Source organism: Dermatophagoides pteronyssinus, unplaced genomic scaffold (assembly GCF_027571235.1).
Source record: "Dermatophagoides pteronyssinus isolate colony J.1.1.1.1 unplaced genomic scaffold, Derpt_VIB-CSIC_2022.12 sq0010, whole genome shotgun sequence".
In the NCBI taxonomy this organism is placed as follows: domain Eukaryota; kingdom Metazoa; phylum Arthropoda; class Arachnida; order Sarcoptiformes; family Pyroglyphidae; genus Dermatophagoides; species Dermatophagoides pteronyssinus.
The window spans coordinates 505,336-524,378 of NW_027461534.1; the positions used below are offsets into that span (position 1 = coordinate 505,336).

Sequence of the window (19,043 nt, forward strand, 5' to 3'; positions counted from 1 at the left end):
TAACTAAATGATAACACATCGACACCTTGATTTGATTTCCAGTTTTCTCATCTAACAAAAAAATTATCCTCAATTTCATCATCATCATAGACATAATAGAAAAACATAAAGTAAATGAGATGATAACTATGGAAAAATTTGTTGTTATAATACATTTTACTATTTATACAATGAATGAATAAATCAAGTGAAGAAAAAAAGAGAGACAAAGCAACAGGTAAAATACTGTTGTTGGATAGCGATGATGAAGGATAAATTATTTTTTTTCACAAAGCAAAAACGAAACTTAAAACTTGAATTTATTTTCTCTATTTTTTCATTCATTCTTGTTGTTGTTGAAAGAAAACTTGAAATATTCATTGAACAAAACAAAAATTGAAAAAAAAAGTTCATTGACGTTATAGTTTAGAATAAAGTGAAGAAAGATGATAATGATGATCAGTATATTAAACTGTTGTTCTGTGATGAAAAAGAAGAAAAGAAAAAATGAAATTTTGAATTGAAATTTTTTAGAAAAATAGCGGTTTTTTTTCGTTTCCTACCACAACCTTTTTTGATTTACATTTATGTGAATGGCCAAAAATGATTTGTTTGAAAAAAAAGAGGGAGCAAAAATTTAAAATAACCGAATGGCATTGATAGAATCCGGTTTCTATCACCCGACCAATCATTTTTTTTCAAATGAATGATTGAATGAATGAACCAACAAAATAACTAAATAGACAGATCATAATAATGACAAAAAAAATGACATTATTATTATTATTTTTGTTTTCATAAACACATTGGCTAAATCATTATGTAATAAGTAAGTCTGTGTTAAGTTATGAATGGAATGTTTACCAAGAATGAAAAAAATTCTTTCATTTTTTTTTAACTGCTGAAATTTTCGTTGTTTTTTCTCACACACACACACACACACACACATTTTGGCCTCGATAGAGTCAAGACGTGTGTTATTTTTACTCTCATTCGAAAACTTGCCACTTTGCTCTCACTTCTGTACAATCAGTGAAAATGGCAGACAATTGTCTAAATGACATAAAGTCAGCTATTACAAATATGCATAAAGCCCTTAATTCTCATCAACGTGTCCATCCTGAAGTCACAGGTCCTGCAAAAGAATTAGCTGTCCAATCCCAAAAACTACTTGATTTATATCTGTCTATGACAGATCAACTTAAATCTCAAATCGACAATTACCGTCTTTTAATCAATGACACTCAAACCGACAACAATGAAAAACTCCAAAAAATCTTGGATAAACTTGAATCAACTCCTGCTAACGAAAAACCCACACCGTACAATGTTGTTGCTCAAAACCCACCAAAAATAAACTACAAGACTGTTCTTGTCAAACCAAAAAATAACCTGCTCAACCCACCACAAACAAAGGAAGCTATATGCAATTCTATCCCAGCATGCGACATTAAATGCAACCAAATTTCAATTAACAAAACCAATGTTGCTTTTAAGTTCTCCAACGAAAACAGTAAAAACAAATTCCTCAAAAGTGTAAGTGAAAATCCTGATCTTAACACAGCCATGGAAGCCTATGAACCAACACCTAAATGCCCAACAATTAAGCTTAAAAATATTGATTATTCCACCAACGAATCCGATATAATAAACCAGCTCATCATGCAAAATGACATGCAAGATCTCAAAAACCACATCAAACTTCTTTTCACAATCAAAAACGGCATTACTTCGACGCCATTTTGTGCGTCTCTCCCCATGTTTACGACCTTTTGTTTCAACGAACTTTGTTTATTGGCTGGTCTGCATGTATTGCAGAACAAACATTTCTTCTAGGCCACTGCAGCAATTGTCTTAGTTTCCAACATCGAACAAAGGATTGTCCCAATAAGAGTAGTAAGAAATGTAAAAACTGTGGAATTTCATTCTCGACCACACGCATAAACAATCAACAATCTGAATTCATAACACACATCAAAAACTGTTCTCATTTCAACTGCTGCCACTGTGCCGAAAAAAATCTCCCCGCTGAACACCCAGCACTCACCGACCTTTGCCCTCTATACTGCAACAAAATTAAACAAACATGGGATAGAACATGTTATGATAGCTCTACAAAAGTTAAATTCTTTAACAAACTTTCCATTCCCAACGTAACAAACAATAACCCCTCCACCCAACCCCCCTCTCCCTCCACACCCTAATCACTGTTCACGGACCCCTGTCTCTCAACACAACGACACCCATCTTCATCTGTGGAGACTCTAACAGCAGCCACACTCTGTGGAACAGTAGCGCCGACACCCCCAAAAGCTCCAAATCCTTGAACTAATATATCAATTCGATCTTACAGTCCTCACTACACCTAACCCCACCCACCTATCAACACAATTACGGACGTAGCAGCTACATGGACATTACACTACTCTCCCCTAATGCCACCGGTTTCGCGCAAAATTTTCAACAACTTAGAAACTTAATAAAACATAGAAAGTTGTATCATCAATCTCACTAATATCATCACCAACACCGCTTACAAAACAATCCCGATCAAAAACACTACCCTTACACACACGAGAAAAATTAGAAAGCAATTAAAGAAAACAATTATAAACAAACTCATCAATACAACACTTTACAGAATTTTGCAAAGAAATACAAACATATACGAACACGAACACACAACTTCTAAAATACAACACACAAAACAACATATCAGATTCAACATAAAACACTAACACACATTTATAAATAATTTTTCTACTATTTGTAATTTCTTCTATTTTTCTTTATAATATTAAATAAATTTTGGAGTTACGCTCCTTTTAAAAAAAAAAAAAAAAAAAAAAAAAAAAAAAAAAAAACACACACACACACACACACACACACACACACACACATTCGCATTTTAGTCGCGCTAGTGACAAGACGTGTGTTCAGCAATTTTACTACCCTACTCTCCTTTTGTTGTCTATTTCTGTGCACTATCTCAGTGTTTAGTTATTCATTTTCTATAAAAATGGCCAACGATATCAAGATTACCAACGTCAATAAAGCCATCAAAAACTTGCAAAAAGTTTTCGAAGATCATCCTCGCACCGCAGCAAACATCCAACTACCTGCTAAAGAGCTTATTTCCCTTACTCAGAACCTAATTACACACTTCAAAGCTACAATTTCAAGCCTCACTTCTGAAGTAGAAGGATACAAATCCATCATTGACAAACACCTTTTGGACAAAGATGAAAAACTTCAAACAATTCTAGACAAGATAAATTCAAACTCTAACAACACCATACCACAATACAACACCATTGCTCAAATCCCCCCTAGACCAATCAACAAAACGGTTCTCGTAAAACCTAAAAACAACTTGTTAACCCCCCCTCAAGCTAAAGATGCCATCTGCAATGCTATTCCAACCGGAGATATCAAATGTAATCAGATTTCCATCAACAAATCGAATGTGGCATACAAGTTCTCTTGCGAAAATAGTAAAAACAAATTCATTAATTTGATCAAATCTAATGAAAGCCTCAATTTGTCCTTGGAAGCATATGAGCCCACTCCTAAATGCCCAACCATCATCCTCAAAAATCTTGACTATTCAACAAACGAATCTGATATTATAAACAATTTGGTAATTCAAAACGACCTTCAAGATTTTGACCACCATATGAAGCTTCTGTTTACAATTAAAAAACGCTTTTATTACGACGCTGTTCTTTGTGTATCTCCACACATTTATGACTCACTGACTCAACGCACTCTTTTTATTGGATGGACAGCTGTCAATGCCCAAAATATGTTTCTTTTAGGGCATTGTAGCAAGTGTTTGAGTTTCCAACATCGTACTAACGACTGCTCAAATCATCTTAAAAAATGCAAAAATTGCTCTCTTTCTTTCTCAAACGCACGTGTAAACAATAAACATTCGGAATTCTCCCTCCATATCCGAAACTGCTCCACCCTCAAGTGCTGTCACTGCCAAGATAAAAACATGATATCTGATCACGCTGCACTGTCAGAAAATTGTCCATTCTATCGTCAAAAAATCCAATTCGTGTGGGAAAAGACATGTTATGATCCCACAACCAAAGTACAATTTTTCAATAAACCCTCCAACATTAAAACAACAAACGCCCCTAACAATAACAACACTACAATCTCTCCCCACTACAACACAACAGGTTCCACCAACACCACTATCAATCACACACTCACCACAACTATCCAACAACTCCCCCCCTCCCCCTCATCTGTTTAATTCACTTTCATGGATCCAATCAAATTTATACAGATTAACCTTAACCGTAGCACTCTTGCTGCTAAGGAACTTCTTAATCTAGTACAAAACAAAGGAATAGATGTAGCCATTATTCAGGAACCTCCATTCATCAACAATTTCATCCCTTCCTTCTCTTTCGCAAATTTAATACGCCCACCCACCCTTGATCGTCCGCGCGCAATCATCGTAATTTTCAACCCGGCTTTGAATTATGAACAAATCCCCCTACCCTCCAGCGACCTCTGCGCGATCAAATTCTTCTCCCAACACACAGACTTTTTCCTACTCTCTGTATACTTCCCCTCTAATCATGATTTAAACGGTCATCTGCAACTCATTGACGTTTTCTTATCCCAGAACATAAACACACCCGTCATAGTCAGCGGTGACCTAAATAGTAGCCACACTCTATGGAATAGCACTTTCGATACTCCTAGAGGCTCACAAATCTTTCAATTAATCTACCAATTTGACCTTTCTGTTCTTTCGACACCTAACCCTTCCTATCAACACAACGATGGTAGAAACAGCTTTATTGACATTACCCTCCTTTCTCCTTACGCCACCGCTTTTGTCAATAACTTTCAACAACTTCCTCTCCCTTCCTACACCGATCATACACCTCAAACCTTTTCCATCCAAATCCCTAAACCCACATCTTCCACCCAACCCTCTACATGGCTTTTTAACGAAAACGGATTCCAATGGACCATCTTTACTGACAACTTCGACAACGAAAAAATCACTTATCTACTTAACAATAGTAATTCTATATCATCTCATGAAGAAATCGAAGACTGTATCTCCATTTTCACTGACATCATCATCAGCACAGCATACAAGACAATTCCTATCAAAAAACCTTCTTCTAAATCTTTTTGTCGTAACATCTATCTGTCTCATGATGTCAAATTTCTTCAAAGAGATACTAAGCGCATTAAAAATAAGCTACATAAGACCAACAACCCAGTTCTTAAAAACATCTATAGAACCAAATATCTTGCTCTAAAGAAAAAACTCACAGAGCTCATCGCCGAGAAATCGGAACAAGACTGGAAAAATTTTATCCAAACAGAAGACGAGTCTCCCAATGTTTGGAATAACACATACAAATTCATCAAGAACAAATTAAAAAACAAAACACACCTCACCCCAATTCTTTCCAGTGATCGAACCATTGATGAGATAATTTCCCTCACCAAATCCCTTTTCCCCTCTGATCCTTCCCTTTGTGCCCCATCCCTTCCTTCCTCCTCTCTTCCCATCTCCTTCCCCTTTCATACCTTTCTTCCCCTTATCAAAGATCTTAATCCTAAAAAAGCACCAGGACCAGATCACATCACAAATAATATGATTAAACATCTCCCCCTTCGCATGATCTTAGCTCTTCATCGCATCATGCTGAAATGTCTTTCCCTAGGGTACTTCCCCCTATCATGGCGAACCTCACAAACCAGAATTATCCTGAAACCAAACAAATCCGATCATTTTTCTCCTTCCTCTTACAGACCAATATCATTGACGTCTCACTTATCAAAGTTATACGAAAAGATAGTCAATCTATTCTTGGTTCATTATCTAGAAACAAATAAACTGATTCACGATTCACAACACGGCTTTAGGAACAACAAATCATCTATCTCAGCCCTCAATCAAATTATCTCTGACGTAAAAAATTCAAAGTACAAACATAAAGCGATCATCTCAGTAGATTTTAAAGGCGCTTTTGACAACGCCCCTCACATCAAAATCATTAACGAATTGGAAAATCTCGGATGTCCTTACTTCCTCAGGTCCATCATCACACATTACCTCTCCAACAGACGTATTCTCATCACTACTGATCATCACAACTTCGCACATCTTCCAACAGGTCGTGGATGTCCTCAAGGCGGAGTTCTCTCTCCCACCTTATGGAACATTATAATGAACAATCTACTCAAGAATCTTTCTCAACATTACAACGCCACCGCTTATGCTGATGATCTCACCATTGTTGCCACCGACAACTCACCAACTGACCTAGCCTTAAAGATCAACAACATCACAAACAACATCGACACTTGGTCCAAATACAACAAAATCCCAATCAATTATGATAAATCAAATGTTTTATTCATAGCCAAATCCCCTCCTTCCATCCAACACCTCATCAAACTTAAAATCTCACAACAGACTAAAATACTAGGAATCACATTTACAAACAATTTAAAATTTGACACCCATATTAAAAACAAAATCACACAAATGTATAAATACCTAAACATCCTTAGAATCCACATTTCACACAAATACGGTCTATCACAGTCTCGCAGGCAAGTCCTGTATAAAAATTTTGTACTTCCCTCCCTTCTGTATGCTTCGGAAGTCTGGGGCGACAAAATCAATAATTACACACTTCGTATGTTACACACTTTCGATAATGCACTCCTAAGGAATTCTTTAAATGCATATAAATCCACACCCATTGACTCAATACACCTGCTAACACACTCTCCGCTTATTAAGGACATTATACACATCAAAACAGACACGTATAAAAACCTCCTTTCCCTTCCTCCCACCTTCATCAATAACCCTCTCACATCTCCCTTTCACCCCATCTCCAACACTAATGTTCACACAGATTTTATTTTTTCCACTTTCACCCTTACTGAAACAAATCACAAATTCTGTCATACCACCACACTTCCTTTCCATATCACCACCACCACCAAATACAACAGTTTTGTTCCATATTATGAAATTGTTTTCCACAATTTATACAAAACTTGCAAAAAACTCTTCTCGTTACACACTTCACCTTATAATTTGAGCATCCTTTTACACACCAATCAAAATAACCTTATACAACACACTAACAAAATCTCCAAAAACACACATAAACTCTTTAACATTTTACACCTGCATCACACCAAGATCCTCTATCATTATTCTAAAATCACACCTCCACCAAATCTTACACTCCCATCACAAGTATCACAGAAAAAATACTTCAACAAAAAATGTATCAAAACAATAGCCACTGACACAATCAATACACATTTAAACACTCTTCAAACAAATTGTACAAAAACACTCGTAAAACACATCCACCAAAATAAACTTAATTTCACACAAACACAGGCCACAACATCATTAGTTACTGGACATGGTCCTACTAGAGAATATCTATTTAGGATTTGGAAAATCGGATCCTCTCCCGATTGTCCTACATGTAAAGTACCTCAAACATACCAACACATCATCACAGACTGCACACTTTTCACAGACATCAGACAAAAATATACAATAATTACAACACAAAACATAACACAAATTATAAACAAACTCATCTTAAACAACAATTTCACTGACTTTTGCAAAGACATACACACATTACTTCGTATCCAAAACAGACATTTGAAATACAACACACAAAATTAATCACCAAATTCTTCATAAACACAAACACGCATTTGTATTTTCTCTTTTCATAAACCCTTTTTATAATTTTCTTATATTCTTTTAATAATATCAAATAAAATTTTGGAGTTATGCTCCTTAAAAAAAAAAAAAAAAAAAAAAAAAAAAAAAAAAAAAAAAAAAACACACACACACACACACACACACACACACACACACGATTAATACACACATGAAACATTTATATGATCAATGTACAAAACCTTTAGTAAAACACATCCACGAAAACAATCTTAAATTCACACAAACACAAGCAACAACATCACTACTCACCGGACACGGTCCCACAAGAGAATACCTCTTCCGGATCTGGAAAATCGGTTCCTCACCTGATTGTCCCACTTGTAATACACCACAAACATACCTACACATAATCAAAGATTGTCCACTTTTCTCAGACATAAGACATAAATACACAATAATAGCAACACAGGACACAACATCAATTGTAAATAAGCTTATCAAAAACAACACTTTTACAGACTTTTGCAATGAAATACACACACTATTACGATTACACAACAGACACTTAAAATACAACACACAAAACAACATATCAGATTCAACATAAACACTAACACACATTTGTAAACAATTTTCTACCTCATTCAATTCATAATTTCTTCTATATTTTCTCTTTATAATATTAAATAAAATTTTGGAGTTACGCTCCTTTAATAAAAAAAAAAAAAAAAAAAAAAAAAAAAAACACACACACACACACACACACTCGCCATTTGGCCTCGATAGAGTCAAGACGTGTGTTATTTTTACTCTCATTCGAAAACTTGCCACTTTGCTTTCACTTCTGTACAATCAGTGAAAATGGCAGACAATTGTCTAAATGACATAAAGTCAGCTATTACAAATATGCATAAAGCCCTTAATTCTCATCAACGTGTCCATCCTGAAGTCACAGGTCCTGCAAAAGAATTAGCTGTCCAATCCCAAAAACTACTTGATTTATATCTGTCTATGACAGATCAACTTAAATCCCAAATCGACAATTACCGTCTTTTAATCAATGACACTCAAACCGACAACAATGAAAAACTCCAAAAAATCTTGGATAAACTTGAATCAACTCCTGCTAACGAAAAACCCACACCGTACAATGTTGTTGCTCAAAACCCACCAAAAATAAACTACAAGACTGTTCTTGTCAAACCAAAAAATAACCTGCTCAACCCACCACAAACAAAGGAAGCTATATGCAATTCTATCCCAGCATGCGACATTAAATGCAACCAAATTTCAATTAACAAAACCAATGTTGCTTTTAAGTTCTCCAACGAAAACAGTAAAAACAAATTCCTCAAAAGTGTAAGTGAAAATCCTGATCTTAACACAGCCATGGAAGCCTATGAACCAACACCTAAATGCCCAACAATTAAGCTTAAAAATATTGATTATTCCACCAACGAATCCGATATAATAAACCAGCTCATCATGCAAAATGACATGCAAGATCTCAAAAACCACATCAAACTTCTTTTCACAATCAAAAAACGGCATTACTTCGACGCCATTTTGTGCGTCTCTCCCCATGTTTACGACCTTTTGTTTCAACGAACTTTGTTTATTGGCTGGTCTGCATGTATTGCAGAACAAACATTTCTTCTAGGCCACTGCAGCAATTGTCTTAGTTTCCAACATCGAACAAAGGATTGTCCCAATAAGAGTAGTAAGAAATGTAAAAACTGTGGAATTTCATTCTCGACCACACGCATAAACAATCAACAATCTGAATTCATAACACACATCAAAAACTGTTCTCATTTCAACTGCTGCCACTGTGCCGAAAAAAATCTCCCCGCTGAACACCCAGCACTCACCGACCTTTGCCCTCTATACTGCAACAAAATTAAACAAACATGGGATAGAACATGTTATGATAGCTCTACAAAAGTTAAATTCTTTAACAAACTTTCCATTCCCAACGTAACAAACAATAACCCCTCCACCCAACCCCCCTCTCCCTCCACACCCTAATCACTGTTCACGGACCCCTGTCTCTCAACACAACGACACCCATCTTCATCTGTGGAGACTCTAACAGCAGCCACACTCTGTGGAACAGTAGCGCCGACACCCCCAAAAGCTCCAAATCCTTGAACTAATATATCAATTCGATCTTACAGTCCTCACTACACCTAACCCCACCCACCTATCAACACAATTACGGACGTAGCAGCTACATGGACATTACACTACTCTCCCCTAATGCCACCGGTTTCGCGCAAAATTTTCAACAACTTAGAAACTTAATAAAACATAGAAAGTTGTATCATCAATCTCACTAATATCATCACCAACACCGCTTACAAAACAATCCCGATCAAAAACACTACCCTTACACACACGAGAAAAATTAGAAAGCAATTAAAGAAAACAATTATAAACAAACTCATCAATACAACACTTTACAGAATTTTGCAAAGAAATACAAACATATACGAACACGAACACACAACTTCTAAAATACAACACACAAAACAACATATCAGATTCAACATAAAACACTAACACACATTTATAAATAATTTTTCTACTATTTGTAATTTCTTCTATTTTTCTTTATAATATTAAATAAAATTTTGGAGTTACGCTCCTTTAAAAAAAAAAAAAAAAAAAAAAAAAAAAAAAAAAAAAAAAACACACACACACACACACACACACACACAAATAAACAAACACTAAGGTCATCAAACCAGTGTAAATAAATTAACATTAGCTAATCATATATATGAAGAATGCAAGAAAAAAGGGATACAATTTTTTTTTGTCATTTTAAAAACAATAAAATGTAAAAAATGTTACTTATTAATTGAAAAAAAAACAAGTAACTACAATCGTAATAGTTTGGGTGTTTATTTGTCGAACGAAAATTCTATCCAGAAAAAAACCAACCAAACATAAAATAAAATTATCAATGGTCTATTAGCCTGATTGATTGATTGATTGTTTGGAATCTATCATTCTAAATTGGATTTTCTTTCTATCAGATAGAAAAAAAACGTTGAAAATAAATTGAAATTTTTTTTTAAAATCAAATGTTTTTTTTTGTTTGTTTGAAAAATTTCCCCGAACATTATCCAGAACAAATATAGAATGTGAAATTTTTTTTTTGTAGAAAAAAACAAGTTTTGATTGTTTCATCTATTTCAATCAGAGGAAAAAAGGTAAAAGAAAATTATAACAACAACAACGAGATCATCATCAGCAATTTTTCAAATAGAGATCATCATCCGTAAAGAAGTAAGCATCACATCACATTCACATTCTCAAAAAATACCCGACCAAATCATTAAATTTGAAAAATGTTCAGTGAAAAAAAATAAAACATGATGAAGTTTTATATATTTGATTTCATTGAATTCATTTTTTTTCGGGCTGAAATATGGATATATAGGAATATTTTTTCCTTCTTGCGCAACAAGATATTATCACCCTTCTCTGTTTCTTTATAACACATCTTGACACATTTATCGATTGATGAACAAGAAAAGAAAAAAAAAGAAGATCAGATATGATAATGTTGATTATTATTTTTTTTAGTTGTTGTTGTTGTTATTTACATGGTAAAGTAATGAACAACAACAACAACAACTATTATACAATAATAACAACAACAACAACAAAAAAGTCAATGCAGTTTTTGACACCATCATCTTGTTTTTTATGCATTTTTTTTCTTTTCGAAAAAGGGCTATGTCACGAAATGACCTCTGAACAAATGGGGAACAGAAAAAAAAATAAAGTAATCTTTATTATTTCATCATTTGAACGAAACGATAAACGAAAAAATTCATTCATTCATTCATTTTGAACGAATTCAATCATTTTTTGATTCAATCATCAAGCATCAAAAAAAAATAATGATAAATAACAGTTTTTGTAAACTGGTATAGATTTAAAAAAAAATACAACAACAACAAGAAGAAGATACACCCACAGGATCTCTTGTAGAATAGGAACCCCAATGCTGTTTTGGGTTCTTATTCTACAAGAGGTTCATTTTGGGGTTACTAATCTACATGAACCTTAATAAGGAACGAAACGATTACAATTCTAACGAAATACATCATATCTTTTTTTAAATTAGATATTTTTGTCAGCAGTTAGGTTTTCCTCCCCGGAAAACCTAACTGTCCCATCCTAACCTAACCTAACCTGCCGAGATTAAGTTTGATTAATTAAAAACCAAGGAATGTTTATTTGCTTTATTCTATTTATGTATGTAGCAAGTTAGCATTGAGTTACTATGGGTTGGGTTCCTATTCTACAAGAGGTTCATTTTGGGGTTCCTAATCTACAAAAGGGTGTTTTGGGGTTCCTAATCTACAAGAGACCCCACCCACACTATGAACAACAACAACAATTGTTGTTGTTGTAGTGATGGTGAGATGATACAATTTTCATTTGAACAAGAAAAATAGATTATTTGTGCTGTTGAAAATCCGTTATTTTTCAATTTATGATTACATTCAATTCATCTTTTGATAATCAGGAAAACAAAACAAAAAACAAAACTTATGGTCACTGCTGTGTGACCATATTAGTTAAGAATTGATTTCTTTTCAAATTAATTATATGAATTTTCAATTGAAGATTTGAGTTTTAGAAGAAGTTGAAGAAAATCATTTTTTTATTTTGGCGCGCATAAATTTGAAATTAAATTCAAATGGTTCATTGTTTTTCTACTGGGTGGCGTTCGTTACTCATTTAATTTTTAAATTAAAAATTTTATTTTCGCGCTTTTTTTTATTTTGTTGTTTGTTTTCGGTATAGGGATTGTTCATTTCATATTTTTTGGTTGTACCTAAGGGACTATTTTTTTAGTAATTTTTTTCCTGTTGGTTGTTGTTTCTGTTTTTTTTGTTCAGACAATATAATTCAGTCAATTGGACGATTCGAAAGTTTTTTAAAAAAAACCGAGAATTACAAGGATCTGTTTGACAATTCCTGAGAGATAATGGCCAAAAAAAAGCAAAGAGAATAAAAATTTGACTACTGTTTTGGGTATACGACAAACCAATGTTAACACCATCAAACAAAACAAAAAAAAACAACAACATCTCAATCAATTGTTTGTATATTGAAGTAATGGATCCATATAGGAAAAGAAAAAATGATTAGTTTGCTTTGCTTGCTACTAAATATATATTCCTATTAGTTGTCGGCTTGATTCGACTCGACCTCCGATCTAAATACGACAACAACAACAACAACAACAAGCAATGAACAATAATGAACATAACAGAACCAGAACCATAAAGTGGCCTAATCGGTCAAATGAGATAATATGGGTACTTTTTTTCCCCTTTTTTTTGTTGATTATTCTATTATATATCTTGTGTTCATGTGTAATACTGATCACATTTTTTTTCTCGGGAAACTAACGAACCAAAAAGAGACAAGAGGCATAGAGAAAGCGCAAGAGATTTAAACTTTTTGTATATATAAATGAACAAACGGGAAAAAAAAATATTGAAACGATTTGACAAACGTGCGCATAGCGTTTCAATTTAATGGCTTTTCAAGTGTGTGTGTTTGTATACAGTGTGTTTAGTTTGCCAATTTGGTTTGGTTTTTTTATTTTATTTGTCGGGTTTTGATATACGGTTTGTATGTTTTTTTTTGTTGAAAAAAAGGTATAGTTTGATGAGCGCATCATCCATTTTAGCTTATTTAAAATTCTCATATTTCCTTACACATTGTTTCGTTCAAATATAGTCATTTTGACAAAAGAAAATGGAATGAACTTATCTGAATTAAAGGAATTGAAAACAAATGAATATTTGGCAGAAAAAAATATATGATAAACACGTGTTTGTGTTGAATTATTTTTTGAATTTGAGAAAGGCAAATATGGCAATGATGATGTTGACCTTACAACAAGATCTGAAAAAATAGTCAATGAATGCTAGGTATGAAAATATGATATTACCGAAAAGAATATTCTATTAATGTCTTATTATTATGACTCTATACGTTCTATATATATGAATGAATGAATGAATATTTCAAATTGTCATCAAATTTTTTCAAGTTATTCACATATATTAAACTTAAACACAATGCATTCATTCATTTGAATTCAATGTATACAATTCTTCCATTATTGTGGTGTATGTATTGCTAAAAGTATACCGGGTATTTTGTCCTCAACCTCTTCCCTCCTCTGAAACTCCGATTCTATTACCAAAAATAAAGCAATGACAATCAATCGACCAGAAAACAAAAATAGAATGGACCATAATAACATGTGTGCGTGAACTACAAACTAAACAAGAAAGAAAATGATCCAAAACAAAACAAAGCAAAAAAAAATTGAAAAACATTCATTTGATCATTTTGGTTTATATCATCATTTTGATCGTTTATGATTTGAAAACAAACAACCCAGCAAAAAAAAAAACACAAAAATTGAAATATCGAATGTTCCAAAAAAGAAAAGGAAAACTGTATTCCAACAAAGCGATGAAAGGCAATGAATTTTTGTAAGAACGAAAAATGAAAAAGAAAATTCAATTGCAGGTCGCACGTATCATTGAAACAAAATGAGAGAGACAGCGAGAGAAAATGAAAACTTAATAAAATAGTGGTGATGGTTAAATTTGAATTTTAAGTGCTTGCAAACCAAACCAAAGTTAACCTGATAACCGACCTAACAGAATGAAAATAGAAACCAAACAAAAAAAAAAATCCCATTCATAACTGTACAAAAGAATCGCGCATATTTATTATTATTATTAGAATATTATGAACTAAATTCGGTTGGAACAGAAACAACCAAAAAAAAATTTATGTTATCATCATATATGCCTTTTACTATATTCAAGAATCTAACTAACTTTATCTCAGCCATCATCATCATCATCATCTAACAACAAAAACGGCGACACATACGATCATCATTCTCGAAACCTAATAATAATAATATTGAAAGAAACATTTAGCCTTATGGAAGCTGATCATCATCATCGTCAATTCCGAACCCCAAAATATAAAAATTCATGTGTCTGCGGAAAATGTAGGGAAATTTCAACCAAAAAAATAATATTATTATATAAAGAATGAAGGAAAAATTCCAAATCAAACTTTTGGATCGCTAGTTTCTCTTTTTCTTCATTCCCTTTTAGTATTCGTTGGTTTAGTAGAGAAAAATACTATAGAAAATGTATTGTGTGCATGTGTGTGTGTGACACAATTATTATTGTTGATGGATTTTTTTCGTTTCGATTATTCCATTCTATTTTAGATGAAACATATACACTATTCATAAAGAAATCTTCATCTGGTTTATTTTTTTTTCTGGTCCTAGGTTTCGATTTGATTCTAGAGGGAGTCATACAGTGAAAGCAAAAGCAAAAGCAAAAAAAAATTCAAATTCAAGAACCTAAAGTTTCTCTTCTCCATCAGAATAGAAATAGTAAGAAAAATGAAGGAAAAAACAGCAACAACGAACCAAACAAAAAAAAGGATCCAAATAAGTTTTAGTATTCAATCAGAGTTTTACTTTTTTTTTATTTTATTTTCTTCTTCAAGTTTCCTGTATATATTTTTTTTTCTTTCACTCTATATTCACACAATTCATTGCTATTGACTATGTTGTTGTTGTTGTTGTTTTCTCAGGGTTCATGATTCTTTTGAATTCCATTTACTTGCTTTTGACTACATTTCATGGTACTCTATTCTTTTTTTCCTTGATTCTAACTGAAATTCTTTAACAGAAACATATAGAGATGTTGTATTTTGTGTGTGTTTTCTTTTCCATCATTCTGTCATTCATACTTATATCCTTTTCTATATATACTTATCATACTGTCATCGACAACAACAAGAAAAAATCTTTTCTTTTCACTAGGTCTCTATCGTCACATTGTCAAAGACATGTTATTCGAATGGTTGATTGTCGTTTATTTCAAAGTTAAAAAAATTTAAAGCTGCTAAAAATTATTATTGTTGTTGTTGAAAATTCTGTTGGATCAATAAATTTTCATTCGGAAAAATAAAATAAAATCAAAACTATGTTTATCAAGGTTTCAAATAATATAAAAAATATATTGAAAGTAAATGAAAAAAAATCTGGTAAATGTGTATACGGCGGAAAATAAACAAACAAACAAACAGAAGATTGGAGAAAACCGTAGACAATTTTGCCCATTCATTCTGTATTGAGACTGGAACGAGATTTTTTTTTCTCTGTATGTTCATCCTTGGCCTCATCTTGTCGTCCAGGAATGAAATAGTATTTCGTATTTCCAGAATTTTATTTTCGTTTCTGTCTTCAAATAGTCGGAAAGAAAAAGAGAGAGAAGAATTCTTGACGTTCACTGAAACGTCCAAATCATCAGCCATCATCATCATCATCATCATTATCAAAGAATTTCTATTTTTTTCTCCTAGTATGGAAGAATATTACACATAGACAACAACATTATATATATTCTGAAATGTTTACTACCATTATACATTATACAGTCGAAATATATGTGAATATAGTATACAGAATAGATTGATTATTTTGAATCAATGAATGAATGGATAGATCCTAAAACAACAACAACAACAACAAACGGTATATTGAAGCTATTTTCAAAGAAAAAAAATTGTAACAGAAAACAACACAGTTACATAAAAAAAACAACTAACCGATTACGACTATGACAACAACGATGAATGACAATGCTGTTGTAACAAAAAACAAAATCAACAGCAAAAGTTGTATGCATAGGAAAATATTCAAAAGAGAGCTAAGGTAATGAACAAAAAAACTGTTTAAAAAAAATCTTCTTTTTTTTAAAGAATTTTTTGTTTTTGTTTCTTTGGAAATACTTTTTCTCGATAAATTTTCTGTATTTTTTTTTCATTTCATTTCATTTGGTTCAGATTTCGGTACAGTTTGTTTCTTTTATTCCATTGAATATTCTTGAGGTGGGTGTATTTTATTAGGCGTGTATTTCACTATGTTTATCAAGAAAACAGATTGATAATTCAAAAGTCATTGTTTAAAATAAAAGAAATAATAATGATGATTTCACTTCTTGAATCTTTATCGTCATGTTATTGTGTCTCATATCAAGAAAGAATACAGACAGAATATTTACCAAAAAGATAAAACAAACAAATGAACAAATAGAATTCAATCTGTACTAAGAAATAGAATATTTCATTTACAATGCTTAAATGATATTTTAACATTCATATGATGATGTTTGCATCTATTCATTGTAAAGTTCCATAGAATTTTTTTTTTTGTTTGGAAATTTTTCTGGTTTTTTCCCATTCATTTTTCACTATTCCTTGCCATTAAATATTTTCAAATGAAATCTTCTTCTTGCTATTGTTGTTTTAATTTTGTTTTCATAAAAACATTTTTTTGGATATTTTCTTTTTTTCACGTAGGCTTTATTGAATAAATAGCAACAACAACAAAACATTGATAGCAACAACAGAAGCTTTTCATTTTATTATTTTTTTCCCAAAATTCTCGTTTTTTTCAATTGTTTATACAGAATTTTCAAGGTAACAATTGTATCAATGCTTTCGTGTTTTTCAATAGTTGAATAGAGAAAAAAAGTTTGTTGTAAAAAAATAGCTTGAATCTATAGAATTTTGTGCGAATAATGAAAGAGTAAAAAAATATGTAAATTCTTTGTTTTATTTTTTCATTTGGAACAATTCTTGTCATTAACTGATGATCATTAACATCGTTTTATTTCTCTGATTTTTTAGTTTTTTCTTTTTTTTTCACACTATAGTTAGATACATATCCCGGCGGCAATGTTTGATTATAGCCACAGCTACCAGAAAAAAACATGGAGTTTTGATATTTTGTTGATTGTGAGAATGTGACTAAATACTGTACGTTATCTGATATCACTGAACACTCACACAAACACAAACACACAAACACACAGACATTTTATCTTCATCATACATGACATTTACAAATTTTTTTCTGGTAAAACAACAAATCAAAATCAAAGAATAATTCATTGAATAATTATTCTGTGTTGAAATATTTCTAATATGAAAACAGAAATTGATTCATTCGCATATGTTCGCACTAACTGTAACTACAATCATCATTCATTTCATTCATTATAATGATTTTGGATGAAAAAAGTAAAAACAAAAACTTAAAATCCAGAAAAAAAAGCATTTCTCGCTATAGAATCGCTTTGTAAATCAAACTCGACGATGAATAATAACCATAATAACCACCACCATCATATGTCTATGTGTGTGTGTGTGTTCCCATTATCTACATTAATTTATTTCATTATTTTATTATTCAGAATTTTTTTTCTTTTTGAATCATTTGATTCACACTATAATAATAATTTGTTGTTACACCATTACCTATCTTATTCAATAGTTTATTTGGTTCAAACTGTCTTTCTCTTTCACTGGTTGACAAATTATTTTTCAACTCAAATCAAGAATATTCTTTTTCCTTTTTTTCTGTTTTTGTTTTGTTTTTGTTTGATTGTTCCATTTTCCATTCGTTTTCTTTTTCCTGTAGTTTATTTGCAAAAATATTCTGACAATATTCATTTTTTTCCCATTGGTTTAAAAAAAAATTTAATCTTTTTTTCCATATATGAAAATTCTAGCTTTTTTTGTTTTGTTTTGTTTTTTTTCATCAAATAGAAAGCTTTTATATTTTCATTTTTGTTTCTGTTTTCTTCCTTTCACTCTTTTTTTTTCTTAGAATATTTTTTTTTATTGAAAAGTTTTTCAAATCAAAATTGTTTGTTTATCGTTTTATCAAAAAAAATATTCTTCTATTTGTTTCAATTGTTGTTCGCAAATGATGACCTTTTTGAATCATGAATGAATGAAGAAAATTTACATAAAAGTTCAAAGATTTTCTCCTTTCATTTCTCTTTTTTTTCAATAAAACAAACAAACAAAAAAATCATAAAATCTTTTGATTATCAACAACAACTAATTCATGTCTATATCTCTCTCTCACACACTCTATCAATTGTTCCTGGATCATTTGAAAACAATGAACCAAAATTGAACAGATTGAATATGCACACACACATATACAGAAAAAATAGATTGTATAAAAATTTGAATGAGAAAAAAAACAATACTGACACATTCACACACTCAAATGGATCAAAGGAAAAAACAAACAAACAAACGAAAATGAAAACAGGTCGACAATTTTGGAATGCATAAAAACAAAGCCAAAAAAAAAATTTGTACTTGTATTTTTCTCTATAATATTTCATTTTTGATGTCAAATAAATGAAATCTTGTTGTTAAAAAACATCTCTTTTATAAAAGT

The 19,043-nt window shown here is 31.9% G+C and overlaps 3 protein-coding genes across 3 annotated transcripts; all 3 read left to right on the forward strand.

Moving 5' to 3' along the window:
• Positions 1–902: 902 nt before the first annotated feature.
• LOC142645380 (uncharacterized) lies at positions 903–2,746 on the forward strand. The gene is given in 2 exon segments (XM_075821465.1): positions 903–1,693; positions 1,696–2,746. Coding segments are annotated over 2 exon segments (1,164 nt in total). The 5' UTR covers positions 903–1,017; the 3' UTR covers positions 2,184–2,746.
• Positions 2,747–2,857: 111 nt separating this feature from the next.
• LOC113794333 (uncharacterized) lies at positions 2,858–4,246 on the forward strand. The gene has a single exon (XM_027344449.2). It carries the CDS (start codon positions 2,999–3,001, stop codon positions 4,244–4,246), a length of 1,248 nt encoding a protein of 415 aa, XP_027200250.2. The 5' UTR covers positions 2,858–2,998.
• Positions 4,247–8,449: 4,203 nt separating this feature from the next.
• On the forward strand, positions 8,450–10,290 carry LOC142645381 (uncharacterized). Its single transcript, XM_075821466.1, has one exon. The coding sequence runs from the start codon at positions 8,558–8,560 to the stop codon at positions 9,722–9,724; it is 1,167 nt and encodes a 388-aa protein (XP_075677581.1). The 5' UTR covers positions 8,450–8,557; the 3' UTR covers positions 9,725–10,290.
• The last annotated feature ends 8,753 nt before the right edge of the window (positions 10,291–19,043 follow it).